The sequence below is a fragment of the Emys orbicularis genome, chromosome 1, assembly GCF_028017835.1.
Source record: "Emys orbicularis isolate rEmyOrb1 chromosome 1, rEmyOrb1.hap1, whole genome shotgun sequence".
Classification (NCBI taxonomy): Eukaryota; Metazoa; Chordata; order Testudines; family Emydidae; genus Emys; species Emys orbicularis.
In genome coordinates, this window is record NC_088683.1 from 190,247,436 (window position 1) to 190,265,697 (window position 18,262).

The window sequence follows — 18,262 nt, forward strand, 5'->3', positions numbered from 1 at the left end:
AGTTTCTACTGCTACATACAGTAGGTTGGGAAGCTTACATAAGTTATGTTTGCTGGCAGCTGATAAAATTATTTTTTTTGTGGTGACTGCGATTATAGGGAAAGTAAGAAATAGGCCCCTTACATTTTTATTCATTTGGTAAAAGAAAAAAGGCTGGATGGATTGCCAACGTGGGGACTCTTATTTGAACTTCAATATCTGATCATTTTTCTTTGATGTTTTTGGTAATTGAATGTTGTGCTGGTTGCTTTCACTAATCCGACTGAAGGAAATTCAACATGTTTAGTTTGAAACTAAACAAGTGTGAGAGGGAGAATGGGAGGAAAAAGAGAGGGAAGGGAAGATTTAGCTTAATAATGTGCTGACTCCTCCCTTAGGTCTTAATCCTGCAAATGCCTATGTATGTAATTACCTTACCTACATCACTAATCTCATTGACTGTGTGTGTATACAATATACACACAAGCATTTGCAGGATTGTGCTTTTGTCTGTGTTTTGGGGACATTCAGCACACGTTGCTCCATATGAGATCATAGTCGTGACTATTCTCTTTGAAGATATCCTTTAAGGAAATTCTATTTTCATCAAATGTAATTTGGAAAAAGCAGTATCTTGGCCTTTATAAAGACCGTTACACCACTGAACTTAAAAGCAGTAGTAGAGAAGGGACTTTGCAGAAAGCTATAGGTTTGCAGAACCAGTCCTACATTGATGGGTAACTTGATGGAGACCACTTGGGAAACAGGAAGACTTTGGAAAAGGGAAAAATGCTCTTTGTAGAGCATTAGTTACAAAGGAGCAAGTGTTGTGTTTTTCTTTTCCTTTATTTTAATTATCAGGTAGGAGAGGGAGTAGGTAGTGAAGATGTTAAGATTAGTGGTGGGAAGCAAAACAAAAGAAGTTAATTTTGAGGAGGAATTTGAATGTGGTTTAGCAGTCCATGCTGGTTTTGTGTCCTCTACAGTAAGATTTATTTTTCATTCTGTTTCACTTTTAATTTTGAGAAAGATAGTTTTGCTTTTCAGATGTGATTGATCTCACTGGAGATGATAAAGATGATCTTCAGAGGGCAATTGCCTTGAGTTTGGAGGAATCAAACAGGGCATTCAGGGAGACTGGAATAACAGATGAGGAACAAGCCATTAGCAGGTAAACAAACAACTTACATAAAGCAGAAATAAAATTTTAAAAGAATCAGATTGGCCTGTGTTGATTTCCCTCCCCCTCCCATCTAATAAAGAAGAACTTGTTAATTTTCATCTGTTGTGCTGCTGATACGTCTGGCTTCAGGAGTGTTGCTTTACTGCACTGTATGCTTTCTGTTGAAAAACCAGCCCTCTATTTTTAAGGTAGAAATTAATGGTATATTTCATGGCTGCACATTTGCTTAGATACCTAGGACCAGTTTGGAAGCAGAGACCTTTGATCAATTTTTTCGAAAATCAAACCTAAAACTGAAAGACATTTCTATGGTGTATTTGGGAAAGAGTTGGAAAGCAAAATATGATTAAGACGCTAGCCACTTCTTTGTATGCTTGCAGTGTTCATTATTACAATAACACTTTCTCACTTCTGTGGCAGGAAAGTATGATTTTGTTAGTGTTCTTAAATTTTAGCAGAAACAAGAGCTACCACATTACAGGTGGCAACATGTTTTTTGTTACAAAACTTGTTTCTGTTTCAGCGGGTCAGAATTCTGAAAAACATTCACAGTTTGGACTGAAATTTTCTAGACTTCATTTTGCCTAAGGTGGAGGGGTGGGAGGAGGATGTGTGGGTGGTTTTTTTACTTTTTAGCAAAAATAATTTTTTAAATGGGAAAATATATTGTGACATCTTTTGTGAACAGCAGTAGAGCTGAAATGACAGAGTCTTGAAAGTTGCAATTAGCTGTGGATATAGTTCTCGCTGAAAAGCTATGCATGGCCTTTCTATGGAGGAAAGTAGCTTTGATTTGACCCAAGGTATGAGTGTTTGAAAGTGAGGTACTGCCCAGTTGCAATAGTTATTTGCAGGGCCGGCTCCAGGCACCAGCTGAGCAAGCTGGTGCTTGGGGCGGCAGATTGTTCGAGGCGGCATTCTGCCCAATCCTAGGGCGGCACGGCCGCTTTTTTTTTTTTTCCTTGTTCCGCTCCGGCCGCCCTGTAGGGGCGGCGGCGCGGAGAACCAGAGCGCCCTGCAGGGCAGTCCTCTTCCTTCCCTCCCTGCCGACCGGAGCGGAGCCCTCGCGGCAGGAGGCGGCGCAGCGGGAGGGGCTGCGTGGCAGCGCCCCTGCTGTAGCCCCGCCCGCTCCCTCCTCTCTCTCCCTCCCTCCCGCCCGCTCCCTCCCCCCCCTCCCCCCGCCGGTCCCCCTGCACCCGCGCTCCGGCCGCGCCGCAGTTTTTTTGTTTTTGTTTTTGCTTGGGGCAGCCAAAAAGCCAGAGCCGGCCCTGGTTATTTGGTAATCTTGTTAAGTGTGCACCCAATTGAGGGTGTGCTGTGCATGCCTGTGGTTCCCACAGAAAGTTAAGCTGCTCTAGCTGTTGTTGCTTTATCCTCCAAAATGGCCCTTTACCTTAAGTCTGAGACAAGTTGGAGCTAGGAGGTCCACCACAACAATTGTATTGCTTAGCACATTGTGTTTAGCAAAGTCAGGGATATAATGAAAAGGCTTCTTCTCTGATGTGTAATTTCCCATCTTTCCCTACAATATTTTTCTTTGAAAAATAGAAGCTGTGCTAATTGCAAAAGTAAACATGCCCATTAAAGATAGTTCTTCCCACACATCTGGAAGGCTATTTAGTGATCCGGGTCCTCATTATTGGACTAGTTTAAAATGTCTTACATTCCTTAGGAAGACAGGAGGGGCTGAGACAAGAGGGAGATTTGTTCCTGGTAGTTAGTTAATGTGGCTAGTGATATTGTTCTTCAGGTTTCAGTATATGTATGTTCTGGCATAATTTCTCATAAATTACTATTTTAGTACAAGACAGCCAAAGCTGTTTTTCTCTAATTTCATATGAGAAGTTCAGCTCTTGTGAACTTTTAGTTAGACTGTTTCCATAATCGTGTTGGAGGGTTAGGTGCATCTTGCAGGGCCATTTCCTTTTTTTGTTTTTTGCTTTGGCCTCTATTCAGGACCTTTTTCTTTTGCTTTTGAAGTGTCTTCTAGATTTAGACCGTTTTCTTTTTACCCGTAGTCCCTTTTCCACACTGCAAAGATTAAAAAGACCACTTTTGGCAATCTTCTGATCTACAAGTAAATACTGCAAATGTTTTTTAGTATTTTTCTCTGGTGGCAGAAACTAGCAAACCAATATGCTCTTTTATTTGTATCACGTATACAAGAAGCATATAGGATCTCTCTGGTCAATCCTATACAGCCTCACCAAAATAAAATAGTGTTTGTTTATACTAGCAACATGCTTATCTTTTAATTATATATGTGTGTATTGTTCATGTAATGTTAAGTTTGAATCACAAGTCAAATACAGAAATTTGACACTTAAGGTATACAGAGATACTATGGTCAATTTATGATAGGATTTTAGGTTTTGTTTTTTTATATGTATAGAAAGCCTAACACAAATAGATTTTTTTTTTTCTTCTTGGATACTAACATTCATTCCTTTACTGTGTGTTGGCAGCTTTGCTCTGTTCTGAAAACCAGAAAGTGAAACTGATTTAAAAAAAAAAAAATGGAAACAAGGGCAAATGCAGTAGTCAGTTTTTGTTTATTAGGCTAAGGGAAAGCAAAAGTCAAATAAAAACTCCAGCGGCAAGAAAGCAAACTGGAAAAAATCAGTTTTAATTATTGAAGGACACGAATCTTTTAATTTGGTATCCTCATTATGGGGAAGATTTTCAGAAGCACAAATGAGAGGTGCCTAATGAGTTTGCTAGGGGTGGAGTTAAGGTTTCTATGGGAACATTATGAATTTATTGATTTGTGTGATCACTATATTTATGAAACATTACAGTAGTTTTGTTTTTTGCATTAAATTGACATTTTTTAGAACTGGTCAATACCAGGTTGAGAGAAGTGCAACCCAAATGCCCATGCATGCACGCAAACTGTTGTCATTGAGGAATATTGATTCTGTTATTTTAAAGTAAAAATGTCTTTCTTCCCTGCTGAATCTCTCCATAAAGCATTTAAGTCCAGTGCATTAACATGACAAAGCTCGCCCAGTTGTTTTCTCTCAAACATTCCTGCGATTATAGGTTTTTATTTTATAGGACATGATATAGCAGCTGCATTGTGGTCCACAAATTACATTTGGCCATAGCTGCCGCTAAAGAAAAAGCAAGCTTAGAGTATCCAGAACTCTTAGTCACCTGTCCTGATACTAAAAAGATTCAAATATACTGCTCTTTGAATATTAATGACCTTAAGATTTCTCAGCCCACGAATGTGTTCTGTTATCCAACAGCCAGCTGTCCTTACTAGAATTTCTATAACTTACTTCCTCATCTGCTATATCATTTAAAACTTGATGGTTTCAAACAAAGTATAAATATATGAGTAAAATAATTAGGATTGTAATAGTATGAGCATGTAAATAACTACCATATTTAATGGCAATGGTAGAAAGGGGTAGAGCCATCCTAGATGTCAAGCTCTTGAACTCTAGAAAGTATTTCCAAATAGGGCCGGGCCTTACCCAGACAGAATTCCCACTGATGATAGTGGGACTTCTGGTTGGCTAAAGAGTGCAAGATTGTACCCAAAGGTCCCTTTACTTGTTAAAATTAAGAAGGTCATTTTTTCTACACAGTGAGTCATGTCTAAAAATGCACCAAGAGATTCATGAATTGATGCATGTCTTGGTCTTGCTCTTCCAATTAAATAACTACTTTTTTGGTTGTTGGCATCATTCTTGGGAGCCACTTTCTGTTCCATATGCTATGATTTTGAAGAGGGTTGATGGTACCCAGAGCCAGAAGTAAGACATCCTCGTCCCAATTATCTTGACAGATCACGTCCACGTGTCAAGGACAATGTGTGAGAGATTCTTTCTCATAAGTCCCACATCATATTACATATGTGAGAATGGCCTAGTATCAAACTTCCTTTGCTTAACCTTTGGCAGCAATTTCAATATGACAGTTGGGAGGCTGAGAGGGTTCAATATATCCCATCAAGTAATTTATGTTGAATAGCTGTTTTACTGAGACATAACTGGTTCTTGCACATTGTAGTTGAGGTTGTGTCCAGAACTATTTCCTTGTCAAAAACGGACTGAGGAATTGAAAAGCTAACTGTCATACTGTGACATGAATTTGTTGAGGCTGATGTTTTAGTCTATGGTTATTGACTATAAAGGCACTATGTTATCTGAGGGCAGATAGTGTTAGGCCTAATCCTCTCCCAGCAGCTGATTCCCTTCTAACTAGGAGAAATTGCCACAAGGCTAGTGAAAGTCAGCTTTAGTAATAAAGCTTTATCTAAACTGAGCTAAGACAGACCTGTAGGTGATCAAACTGATGAACCCTCTACTATTAAAGGAAGAGAGAGAATTCTAAAAAGAAAAATCATTAAAAATGAACTGAATACATAAATGCTATTGGTCTTTGGCTAAACCTGTGGTGTCAGAAGGTAAGTAGGTAAAAGTATTGTAAGTAGGTAAAAACATCAGGGGATGCCAGTTTCACTCACCTGTGCCAGGGAATGGACCCCCATAGTTGGGCAGGTGACAGAATTCCACTACTCTGCCCTGGGGGTTCCGCAGGGGCAGACCAGTCTTACAGTCCAGCTGGAGCTCTCTATGAACCCTGCTTGCAAAGGCTGCTTAGGAAATTGATAGTAGGGTACTCTGACTGCCCTTTTCTTGGCCGGGCTGAGCAGATCTCACATGAACTATATTACACATTCTGACAATTGTTGGCCAAAATCAGTTGCAAACCAGAGTTTAGATTGTACTTGCTGTTCAAGAAATTGTTTTAAATTGATGTGATATTTGCTTTGAAGTCCTCTTTAAGCCATCATCAAATAGCTGATCTTCTCCCAAAGCGTAGCTGTCACATAACACTGCCAAAGAAATGCCAATGATGGGGGAAGCAAATGTGTAAAAAAAAGAAAAAAAAAAAAAGAAAAAAAAAACCTGAAAGATAAAGGAACATTTTTTCTCAAGAGGCAATACTGATTTTTGCTAATATGGGAAGTAATTTGTTTTAGTTAATATCCAAATTAAAAGGTAAAATGCCTGCCCTACAGTGCCCTATATAGCGAGATCTCAATGATTTGAGTTCAGTGGGGTTCATGAGCTTTTGCTCCAGTTTTTGTTATGCTTCTGTATAAGGGATGAATTCCTTGCATCTGAACGACACATTTCTTACAAGGAATGTAAAGTCTTGAATATGGCATCTACTCCGTATGGGAGCAGTTTAAGATTTTCTGGGTAGAGGAGTGGGTTTTTCCTAATCCACAAGGTACACTTGAGCTACAGAAGGCAATGAATCCACTGCACAGGATGTGGAAATGGTGATCCAGAAACATGGATTCCATTATCTGCTTGTCATTGGTATGCTGCATGATCTTGAGTGAGCTAGGTAAATTTCCTTCATTATAGTTTCTCATCAGTCAAATGGTGGTGATATTCTTTCTAAAGCACTGTAATACGTGTAGATGAAAAGTGACTACTGGTAGATTCTCAAACTACTTTTGTTTCCCACTTTGTTGTTGTCTACCTGAACAATGAGAACCCAGTTTTAAAAGACTGGTCTTTGTTGACTTTTTAAAATAGTGGAATTAAAAATTGGTATCCTTTAGTCATGAAAGCTTACCCCATTCATAAACATGACTATGTAATGCCATTTATTGTGGAAAATCAGCTACAGTACTGCATTTGCAAATAAAGTACCATCTTATTTTCCAAGGCGCGTTGTGGCACATAAAAACAAGTGTTTGAGTCAAGAATAAATCTGATAAGTTACCAAATGATTAGTTATTATTTCTGTATTAATATTTGTAGGTGTAACTACATATTATACTGTTATCTTACTGTATTATTGTTTTTCTTTTAATTTTTTCATTTCTCTTTCTGCTTTCTAAGAGTTCTAGAAGCCAGTATAGCAGAAAATAAAGCAAGTTTGAAAAGGACACATCCAGAAGTATGGAGTGATTCTCCAAACCCCTATGATCGAAAAAGGCAAGACAGTTGTCCGGTTGGATTAAAGAATGTTGGCAACACATGCTGGTTTAGTGCTGTTATTCAGGTAAGTGCATTTGCTGATTAGCTGTACTTTCTGTTGTAATATAATTTATACAAAATTAATTGGTGAGGATGGACAGTATCTAAACTTAAAGCTAAGGAATAAGAGATATTTCAGCATTATCTGTTTACTATGTGCCTATAAATGTTCATACTGGTTTTAGTACGGTATGTATAGTGGATTACCAATCTGATTTGGTGAGGTGTCGAAGTAAGTCACAAAACTTGTTAATTAACGACGAAGGGCATGATTTTTCAAAGGTAATGAGGGCCTGTAGCTCACACTTTGGCAGCTGCTGGTGCTCAAAGTATTTGAAAATCAAGGAATAAATATTTTAAATAAAATGTTATGTGCAAATGACTTAGAGGTGGGAGGAGGAGAAGTGGCTGACTAACCTTTGTTGTTGCAGTTCTACTGATTACGATGTTTCAGTACCACCACCCAACAATGAACTGTTCGTAGGGTAGCCACAAAGTTGGGGTAAGAGGCAGAGAGAAGATCTTTGGAAAAGTGGAAAAAAGGCCAGTGCAGCCTCAGTCATTCTGTCTTGGGTTAGTCTGGCTAGCCCAGCTAATATACGCATACTGTCGTACTGGGTAAACTGTTTGTATGTACAACTGGTATGAAGACTTTATTATTAGTTTGATATAATTATGTATACAAAATGATTTTCACTTTCACAAGGGGAAAAGAATTCAAGTTCCTTGATCAGGAATTGAGATTTTTGCTCATTTGATTTTTAACTCCAAAAAGCAGTAAAAGCAGTTTTCAGTAGCCAGAATTGGTATACCAGGTTTACATTTGAGTCATTTAGAGTAAGCTATTAAGAAATAGGTTAAATGTGATAATTTCTCAAGGGAAGCAAAATCTCATCACTGAAAATGATCAAGGCAAGATTAGAATAGGAATGAATTGTATTCCTGTAGAAATCTGTCAGTACTGGCCTGTGGTGATTCAAGGAGATAGACTACATGACCTAAAAGACCTTTTGCTAGCCTAAATAATCATGAATTTATACAGGTAGGGCCAAATTCTGCCATATTCACTGTAATACCTTATTGCTCGAGCAGTCCTGCTCAGTTCAGAACTATTTGAGAAGTAAAGTACTACTCAAGGTGAATAAGTATACCACAGCGTGTCACTGAACTAGTAAAATGTTGTGTTTAGACTAATATCAAATATTCTTTATGCATAATGCTTATGAAGCCTTAAATTTTTTTTTTACTAAATGACTCTAAAGGGACAATCAGTCCACCTTTAAATGATTCTGTGGATATCTTGAAAATATGTATCGTGAAAATAACTGAGATCTAATTGGGAGAGAGATGTTTCTTAAACAATATACAGTATGCAAAGTATAATTAAGTTGTAAGACCACTCCTGCATCTTAAGACGTTAAACTAGATCATAGAATCATAGAATATCAGGGTTGGAAGGGATCTCAGGAGGTCATCTAGTCCAACCCCCTGCTTAAAGCAGAACCAACCCCAACTAAATCACCCCAGCCAGGGCTTTGTCCAGCCAGGCCTTAAAAACCTGTAAGGATCCACCACCTCCCTAGGTAACCTATTCCAGTGCTTCACTACCCTCCTAGTGAAATTTTTTTTTCTAATATCCAATCTAGACTTCCCCCACTGCAACTTGAATATTTCTTTTTATCTCAGTTTTTGATGAATTTCTATTGTACAGATACTGTCAGGCTAAATAGTATTGTGTTTTAAATAAACTATTTATATTAGCAGAGCTGCAGATAACACCTCAGTCTGTAAAACTAAAAGAATTAAAGAAATTCCACCAAACTATTCTATTATTCATCATCTGTTTTGTGTGTGTGTGCTTCTCTGTTTGATTGGTGAAAATGGGCCAGTTAGTTTCAAATTTGTTTACAGTCATTGTGTTCTTCCCAGGGTCTCATGCAATAGCAAAATGTTGAAAGGCCTGAGTTTTATGTATCTAGCTAAGTTTTTATTAACACCTAATTTTCACAGATCCAGTCCAGTGCCCCCTCTTGGTCACTCACCAGATTGTTTTTGGAGGAATCCTGCTGCTGATCCCTGAGCGTTTAAAGCTTCTGGATTCTGAACAGAGTCCAGGCATTGCCCTAGTCGTGGGGTCCCTAAGCATATTCTTTGGTTGCAGACCCTCTGTCTAGCATCCTATCCTACAAACTGCCTTGCCCCTTGAATCACTGTTGGTCCTTCAAACTCACCCTATCGCTTAAGCACACTCCGTCCCAGAACTCCACCTGATGGCATGAGCCTTCTGGTTTACTTCTTCAAGGGCCGTAACAGAGACACTTTGTCCAGAATTTTAACGTTATTGCTCTTACTTGACCCTATGAGAAATACACACACCTAACAAAAATAATTAACATACGCACATTCCTTCCTCAGTTTCCTCACCAATCCAGGGCATTCTTTTGGCAGGTGTCAGGGTTGTCTGGGGCTGTCCAATGTCCTTCTGTTGCAGTGTATTACTTGGGGGGTTGTGACGGTCAAGACTGTAACAGGGTACAAAAAAGAACTAGATAAATTCATGGAGGGGAGGGGAGGTCCATCAATGGCTATTAGCCAGGATGGCAGGGATGGTGTTCCTATCCTCTGTTTGCCAGAAGCTGGGAATTGGTGACGGGATGGATCACTTAATGATTACCTGGTCTGTTCATTCCCTCTGGGGCACCTGGCATTGGTCACTGTCTGAAGACAGGGTACTGGGCTAGATGAACCTTTGGTCTGATCCAGTATGGCCGTTCTTATGAAACTTGGAGCCTTCTTCCCCAGCTCAGCTTCTCTGATCTTGCTCAGTTCAAGTCCTTCCCTTCTCTTGCCCAAACTTCCTGCAAGATCTTTTATAACTTCCTGATTAGTCACCAGTTTGTTGGTCTTGCTTGATAACCTTCCACTGCTCCAAACCCTCAAGCCCCATGCAGACTTGGTCAAACTGGTTTTCCATGGTAGGCACTCTCCTTAGCAGAACTAGTGGTGGTCAGAGTACAGTCATTAAGGTTAAATACTCCGCATTGTCCTCAGTCTGGTGCGTGCCTGTTGCTGGTCCTGCCAGCAATAATGGCATCCACATTTATATAGGGGCATTCAGTGAGAGCAATTTTCATAGCAAAAATTTTATAACAACTTCATAATATCAACCAGAATTCACAAATAGTACAAGCAAAATCCCCAAATCATCATAGCAACACTGTGGATTAAAAAAAAAAAAAAAAAGCCCAACACTCTTGAAAACATTTATCTTGATAAAATGTTAATTTTACCCAAAACTCAAATTGTGAGAGAAACTTGACTCGGTAGTTCTTTAATTTGTTGCTTTGCCATTATCTCATTCACAGATTTCTGTCAGATTTTCAAGAAGATTGACTTTGGCATTCTTATAAATGTTTTTTTCTAATTTGATACAAAAAGTCAAATGTATAGTCTAGGTTTTGGTCCATCAGCCAACGGAGAAACAGAACTGTGACTAGAGAGTTTAGAAGTTTATGCTAGACCTATGATCTCATGTTAATTGCACTTAATGTGCTACTTTATACCTTGAAGCTGGATTATAAAAGGACTAGCCAGTTTTTTTTATGGTCACTACTTGTATTGTGTGAAATTCTGTAGCATTCACAATTACAATATTACACCTTGATAAATGGTATATTTACTGTTGTTCATAACTAGAAAATTTAATCGAAATAAAATTATTCTTCTCGTGTATGTTTTCATAGTCTTTCTGATTGAAAATGTAGGTTATTTATGTTTTGCCTGTCAACTAGAGAGAATTATGTTTCAGACAACCATACTAGTATAGTACGTGTAGGTTAATTTTGGACATTATCTAATTCAATATTTATTTAACCACAGGATGGATAGACTCCTTGGGTTGCATCAACTATAAAAATATTTCAGGCCTTTTTTAGGATCATTCTGAAACCTGATTAGAGGTCAGCAATATCTAGTGTTGCCTACGTGAGTCACAATAATATACTATGCAATACAGTCCAAAACAAAATGAAAATAAATACAAAAACTAGTGGTGCATTTTTCTGTTTAGAATATACTGTTCAGCACTATAGCAAAGCTTACAAAATATACATTTAACATTTCAATGTACACAATCTCATGCAATATTGCTCGGCTTCTACTTGTCAATTTCTCTGCCAATTTTGATTTGAACATGTGATCATCGACTAGTTCCAGTTTCATTTGAGGAGTGTCTTAGAGCAGTCATTTAGAGAGAGTGGCAGCAAAAAACCTGTTACAAGAAGCAAACATTTCTAGAAATGGCATTTATGTGTTGTGTTGAAGCATGTCTTTTTTTTTTTTTTTTCTCTCTGTGAGTAAGGAAGGGGAGTTTTCTCAATTTTTATTTGAAGACCAAACTTCAGTTAAAAATAAACTCCTGTAAACAAAATTAAATTAAGTAATTTTTAATAATGTACCATAACTTTAAAATAAATTCAGAAAGCTATTTAAGGATCCCATATCAAAATAGAATACATGTTTAGATTATCTCTAAAGACTACAAATGAATCCATTTAAAAACAAAGTGGTTGTAAAATGAGTTTTCCCTTCACGTACTTGCCAAGACATTAGTTCAAACCCTCAGGGATTCTTCCTACACTTGAGAGAATCACTAACATCAGAAGTATTAAGAAATGTATGTGGATGCCTTTGTACAAGTTTAGAAGTATTAACTTGGTAGGAGAAGTGCAGAAACTTGAGAGCTTAGAGTATGTTTTTAAAACATTAATAATTGTAGGTGTACAGATGTATTCTGTTAATGACTTAATATCCTAAGTTACTCATATAAATGCTAAATAATATCTTGGTGGTGGCTATTATTTGTATTCTGGTAGAACCTAGGGGTGACAGTCAGGATAGGGGCCCCATTATCCTAGATGCTATACAAACACATAGGAAAACTAGGTCCCTGGCCCAGTCTACAACCTCTACGGCCCTGATCTTGCAAATGCTTATGAATGAGTAGTCCCACTGAGCTCAGTGGGTCATTCTTCTATGTAAAGTTGAGCATGTGCCTAAGTGTTTGCAGAATTAGGGCATAATTTAAGAAAGAGTGGTCCTAATAAATACTAGGAAGGAAAGTGGAGGGGTGGAGAGGGTAAGGGTACAATGATACAGAGTATCAGTGGTTGCTATTATTGGGTTCATAGGCTAGCTGTGTGTGCAATGTGTTGATTCTGAGGCATTTAATTTACATATTACACACAGACACAACCCTACGTTAATCATTGTGTCAGAGCAGCAATGAATAATGTGTAGTAAATAAGGCCTACATGTGTACGACATTCAGTGTTCACAAAACAACATACTCAATAGCTGCTCACTCAGCAAGCACCATCCAGCCTCTGTGGTGAATCAGAGAGGGTCCTACACAAAAAATAGTGTATGAACATATGTCATTGGTACCAGGTGAGCTTCACGTTAGACTATGTGTATTTTTTTTTTTTAACCTTCCGTTCTGAAGCTTTCCCCTAGCTTTGAGAATATTGGGATATGGGTGTTAGAATTTACTGTCAGTTTTTATTGTTTGCCAAAACTATGGTTTACAATAAATTCTTCTGATACAGTTCCAAATTATATTTATCTCACTCCTCTTTGAATTACATCAGTGTTCTTGTTTTGGGGTGGGTTTAATTAGATGGGGAAAAGCTAAATGGAAAGAAAAGGGAAGGGAGAAGGGGACTTGAAGAGGAGGGGAGAGTGGGACAGGACAAGGGAGGAGAGGGTAAGAGGGATAGGTGTGCAGTGAAGCTGAGGTAAAGACTGTGAGGGAGAAGTTCAGGAAAAAACTGTCAATTAGCACTGTCTCTGAGCAAAGTTGTCCATGCTATCAACAACGTACATCACCAGACACTTGGTTAAACCCATTATTTCCATTTGGAGTTTGAATCTGTTTTGTTTCTCAGCCAAATTCTACTTTAATAGCGTAAACTTTATGTCCCTGTGGAGTCAGACCTTAAAATACTATTTTTAAATGTAATAGTAGCCGTAAGACTTACTAGCTTACCAATTCTTTGTTTTTGACCATTCTTACCTCTTTCTAGTTTCTAGTGTTCCAAGTGGGTTGTAGCCCACGAAAGCTTATGCTCTAATAAATTTGTTAGTCTCTAAGCTGCCACAAGTACTCCTGTTCTTTTTGCGGATACAGACTAACACGGCTGCTACTCTGAACACTGTGATAGTGTTCTTCTCTGGGGGCTATTCCTTCCTTCATGCCTAAGGCAACTCTGTTTCATCTTTAGCAGGAGATATTGCCTAGCTTTTTTCCCTGTCTTGTCGCACGTTCTAGAAGTTATTTAAAAAAAAAAAAAATTAATGCTAAAGATTTTTGGTCATCTGAGCAATTAATTATCATGTGAGAGGGCTTCCCACTAACCCAACCTCACTTCTTCTCATAAACAATAATTAATACTGCCTGTGCTACCATTTGTCTAATAGCACAATTATGTGTGTCCATACTGGAGCATGTGTGAGTGATGCCAGAGTGCTGCCTTATAATTATGTGTCAGTGTGGAGTGTCCTGTTAGTAGCTCTTGCCAAAAATCCTGTTTGCTCGTCGTGCTCACTTGTAACAGTGCTCTCTGGTTTTCTGTTTTAGGTTTTCTTGGTATGGGTATGCTTGACCCTTCGTGCTAGATTTTGTTTTGCTTCTCTAGTTCAGTTTGTCTTGTACTTATTTAATGTGTCCTCCTAAAGAAACAGAAGAAATTCAAACTTTGTTGCCAACTCTGTTTGCTTCTCAACTACTTTCCATGTGTCCCCTATATCTTTCATGCTTTGAACTCTCAGTAGCTTCTTTACTGCTCAGAGACTTATAAGTGTTTGTGTATTTTTCACTGTGATAGGTATGACAATATCCTACAATTTTCTGGACAAATAGTTTTGAATTATATTAAAATATCTAAGGAGGTCATTGTATTAAAAATGTGAACGGGTTTATGTATTATCATGGGATGGTATGTGACTTCTTATACGGGGGAGACAGGACTAATGTAAACACTGGGAAGTTTTATGTGCTTCAAAGGACTCTTGTTTTGAAACACTGAACCAAACAAGATTGAATTTTTCGTTGAGTGGTTTTTAATAGGAAATATTTGGGAAGAGGGGAATGCAAGTTAGTAACCTCTGGAGCCATCTTTTTGAAGCTTCAAGAGAAACCCATTGTCTGGCTGATTACCTATTAATGGTCTCTTCAAAGGCCAAAACTAGATTAAGGAGGGACTCTCTAACTTGTGGAGGAGCGAGTTCTGAGCAAAAGTGGTTATGAATTGGTGACCACAATTAAAAACCTTGTGTGGGGTTTGAACGGCTAATCACTAACCAAAACCATTGTTGGAGTTTGGGGATGATCTCTGGTAAGCCTGTTAGCATGCGTATAGGTCCTATTATTGTTTTTAATGTTTTCTCTGTGATGCTTTTACTTTGAGAATAAAAGCACTTGCTTAGAAGGAGCTGTTTGGTAACTTATGACTGTGGCAATTACATTGTTGTTAGTCTCTGAAGAGAAAACAAAGTGAAGTTTAGGCAGTCCTCCCTGCTGGGGGTTATCGGGGAAATACCCTTGTCAGGAGGGACAAGAGACTCATGACTCCACCCAAGAGAGGTGACTATTGAGGAGCCTGAAGCCTAGAGTGGATACCCTTGCTGGACCACTGAAGGGAAATGCAGGCGAAGTTACCCTGAACTGGGATGTTCACCATATTTCCCTTTTACTTTAATTTCTTTCTTTTTCCTATCAAACAATCCAACTGCCCTGACCCAACTCTCCGTGCTCTAACTTTGCTGCTAGAAGCTACCAGTTGCTAGGCAGCATCTTCACTCTTCCTCAGGTTTCCTATGCAACTTGTTGCCATGGTGCTCCCTGTCAGTGTAGGCATATTTGGCAGAGAGCCACCATTTCCAGCCCAGGTACGTAATAAATATTTTCAAATAAATTTAGTACTTTATACAGCAGGTAACTTGAAGACCTAACATGTTTGTCATGAGGTTTGGAGTACAACCCAGACCAGTAAGGGTGTGTGTCACCACTTGCCCTGCAACCCTGGGTTCCTCACAGTGCTTCACTGCTCTAGCATCAAAAGGTGTTACTGAAGAATGGACTCCATTTAGGTTCAACATGATGAGAGAGAACTCAGAGAATCTGGTTTTATCTTGATTGACAAATAGAGGGGAACCTAGTAGCAACATATGTATTTAGATCACCTAACACTTGTCACTATGAAAGATTCTTGTGGTGATTTATATTTTTCGAAGCTCTAACACCTTCATTATTTGCAACTCATCTTTGAAATTTCTGCTAGACAACTCTGGCTAGGGAAGTGTCTTTTCCTGGTCCCCTGAAATTCAGTTCAGGTTTAGCTAAGATGTAAGCTAGTAAAAATCACTGTTTGCTGCCTTTTGTTTGCATGGCTCATGAGAACTTCTACCGCATGCCAAAATATATGAACATGAATATTCCAAAGAGCTGGGCCACTTCAAAAAGTAGCAGTAGAAGACACTGCACTGGTAACACGTGAGGGCTGCCAGAGGAGCTGTAGCGGTGAGCAGAGTTGGGAGCTAAACCTGACAGTTGGCCTTAGCATCCCCACTCCCTCCGCAATAGAAAAACACCATGGTGCATGGCTCAGGAGCTCTCCCAGTGTCTGTGGGAGAGAGGGCTACTGCTCTCCCCTATGCCCCAGCATATTGTCAGTAGCACAGCCTTCTCCTACTGTCAGTTGTATATTTCAAGCGGTAGACATGTGTTGCATGCTGAAACTTCAGGATTCATTCCCTGATGCATGATTGCGTGGTTAGTACAGTTGTACATATTAGTATTTGTTTTTACCTTTTTTCCTTTGAAATAACCCTAAGAATTTTTTTTTAAAGAGCGATATCAAAATAATGTTGTTCACACTGTGCTAAGCCAAACACTCAAAAATTAAGATATTGTTGTCTATGCAACCTTAATTCATCCCCTATGTCTATATGCATTATAATGTAGTTATAGTATTTTTTTCCTCAGGACCTCTGCCTCATTCAGTGCACAGGATCGATGAGCAAGGGGGCAGAATTAGGATTGCCCAGACAATCGTAAATCTGGCATTTCTGAACTATAACTGTTGGCCTGTGCAACCAAATAAGTTTAATTTTAACATTAGATTTTTTTGGTCAGAAACTTATAGAATCTCAGTACTGTTTGTTCTGTTCCTTTGATTCTTCTTGTAGGATATGTCTAATCCCGGACTAATCAACCTAAAGGCAATTTGACAAACCTTTTCAACAGAGGGTTTAGTAAATTAGGTTTTTACTGCAACTTAGTTAACCCTTACTCTTGGCCTTGGTTCCTGTTACTTTGTCTATTCTTAAATAGCATGCTTTTCAAGCCCTCTTGTTGAAATCTTTTCTCACCCTTATTTTACCAAGTAAAGAGCTTAATTCAGACCCCATTGATGTCCATGGGAATTGTTCCATTAACTTCCAGTGGGTTTGGGTCAGGCCCAAAGTGGGTAAATAGTTTAAAAACACAAAACAAAAACACACAACTCCTGGCCCTAGTTGTTGGGAGGCTTGTACTCCATTATGGATAGGGTTTCCATATAATATTATTTCTTGCTATTAGAATAGCTTATTTTGTAATGGTAATATTGACCCTAATGGTGTGCACCTTTTACTCGAGTATAACCAAACTTGCTGAAATTTTTTTCAAGATGTCAAAAATTTGGATAAATTAAATTAAAGTTAAAAGGGGGCAAAACTAATCTACTGGAGTATTAGCAGTACCAAGTTGTCCCAAACAAAATACGTTCATTAATAACCAGCATCAATCAAGCTCTAGCCAAGTTGTAATAATTTATTCTCTTAGAGTAGAAATAATATCTGATTTTTAAAGATGTCATCAGGCATGCTACTCAAGAGTGTATTTGGTACTGCACAAAACACAATCTCTGACACGATCTCTGCTCTATGGTACTAAAATCTAAACAGTGAAAACTATACAGACATTAAATACCTTGGATGAGCTGAGAGAGCATATTAGAGTGATGAAATACTTTTATTAAATATGTAAAAGCACTTCCTATTTGTAGAATATATTGCGTATTAGTTAATATATACAGTACTGTAATCTTAGTGAAGAATTTAGAGATCCATCATGGATTTCTGCACTCTCTCTTTGTGAAGGTGTCTTATTAACCCAACTTGAAAAGAGTCAGTGATTTTTGGGTTTCAGCTAAATTAATCTCTTCTAAATTTTCCCTCAGTCTACATATGAGTTAATTTTGTATTTTTTCTCTCTGACTTTTAAGTCTTCTTGTTAATTTGCTGAAAAAAATCATTGCCTCTTTGTGCTGCTGACACATTCTTATCATGCACAACAGCTCCATCCGTGGTGTCATTGTGACCACTGTTTACCCACTCATCATTACTCTAGGAATCTAAACTCAGTATGGCAAAGTCATCTACACAGAGAACCTCTCACCAAATCACGCTATTATTTTGTAGCATCTCACTAATTGGTTGAGCACCAGTATTCAAAATCACTTTGACCTCTGAATTTGAGAGAAAATGACCTATGTAAGATATTCCTTTGACACTTAAGTTACCTTTTCCTAACTGAGTTTTAAAAATACATAATTTATTAAGTTATATGTACTTTGCAATGTGGGAAATGAAAGTTAAATAAAATTTTACCAGTCTTTTCCTAGATTTCTCCCCCCCTCCCCCAAAGAAACTAAAAAGAGTTTACAGCCAAATATTTTCAAACAGTAGTCATACATTTGGCATTGAAGCAACTGTTTCTTAGTACTGTATGCTGGCAATCTGCAGACAGAATTTGAAAGGTTCCCTTCAGAAAGTGTCTGTCTGAAATTACATAAAACAACTTGTTGATGATCCTGCATCTAGAGGCAAAAATAGGATGCTTATACCCAGAAAGAATTACTGGGTTTTTGTTGTTTACTCTTTTAGTATTATAATGGCAACTGGTACCTAAACAATAGTGAAGAATCTGTCCATGGTTCAGTTATATACCTGTTTGCTGGTTTTAATGTGTTCACTGTCTCTACACATC

General features: G+C 38.3%; 1 protein-coding gene across 1 annotated transcript in view; it reads left to right on the forward strand.

Moving 5' to 3' along the window:
• USP25 (ubiquitin specific peptidase 25) overlaps positions 1-18,262 on the forward strand; it is a 143,783-nt gene that overhangs the window by 53,311 nt on the left and 72,210 nt on the right. The window contains exons 4-5 of the mRNA XM_065417106.1: positions 1,027-1,150; positions 7,036-7,198. Coding sequence (XP_065273178.1) covers positions 1,027-1,150; positions 7,036-7,198 — 287 coding nt within the window. The remainder of the gene's footprint in view (positions 1-1,026; positions 1,151-7,035; positions 7,199-18,262) is intronic.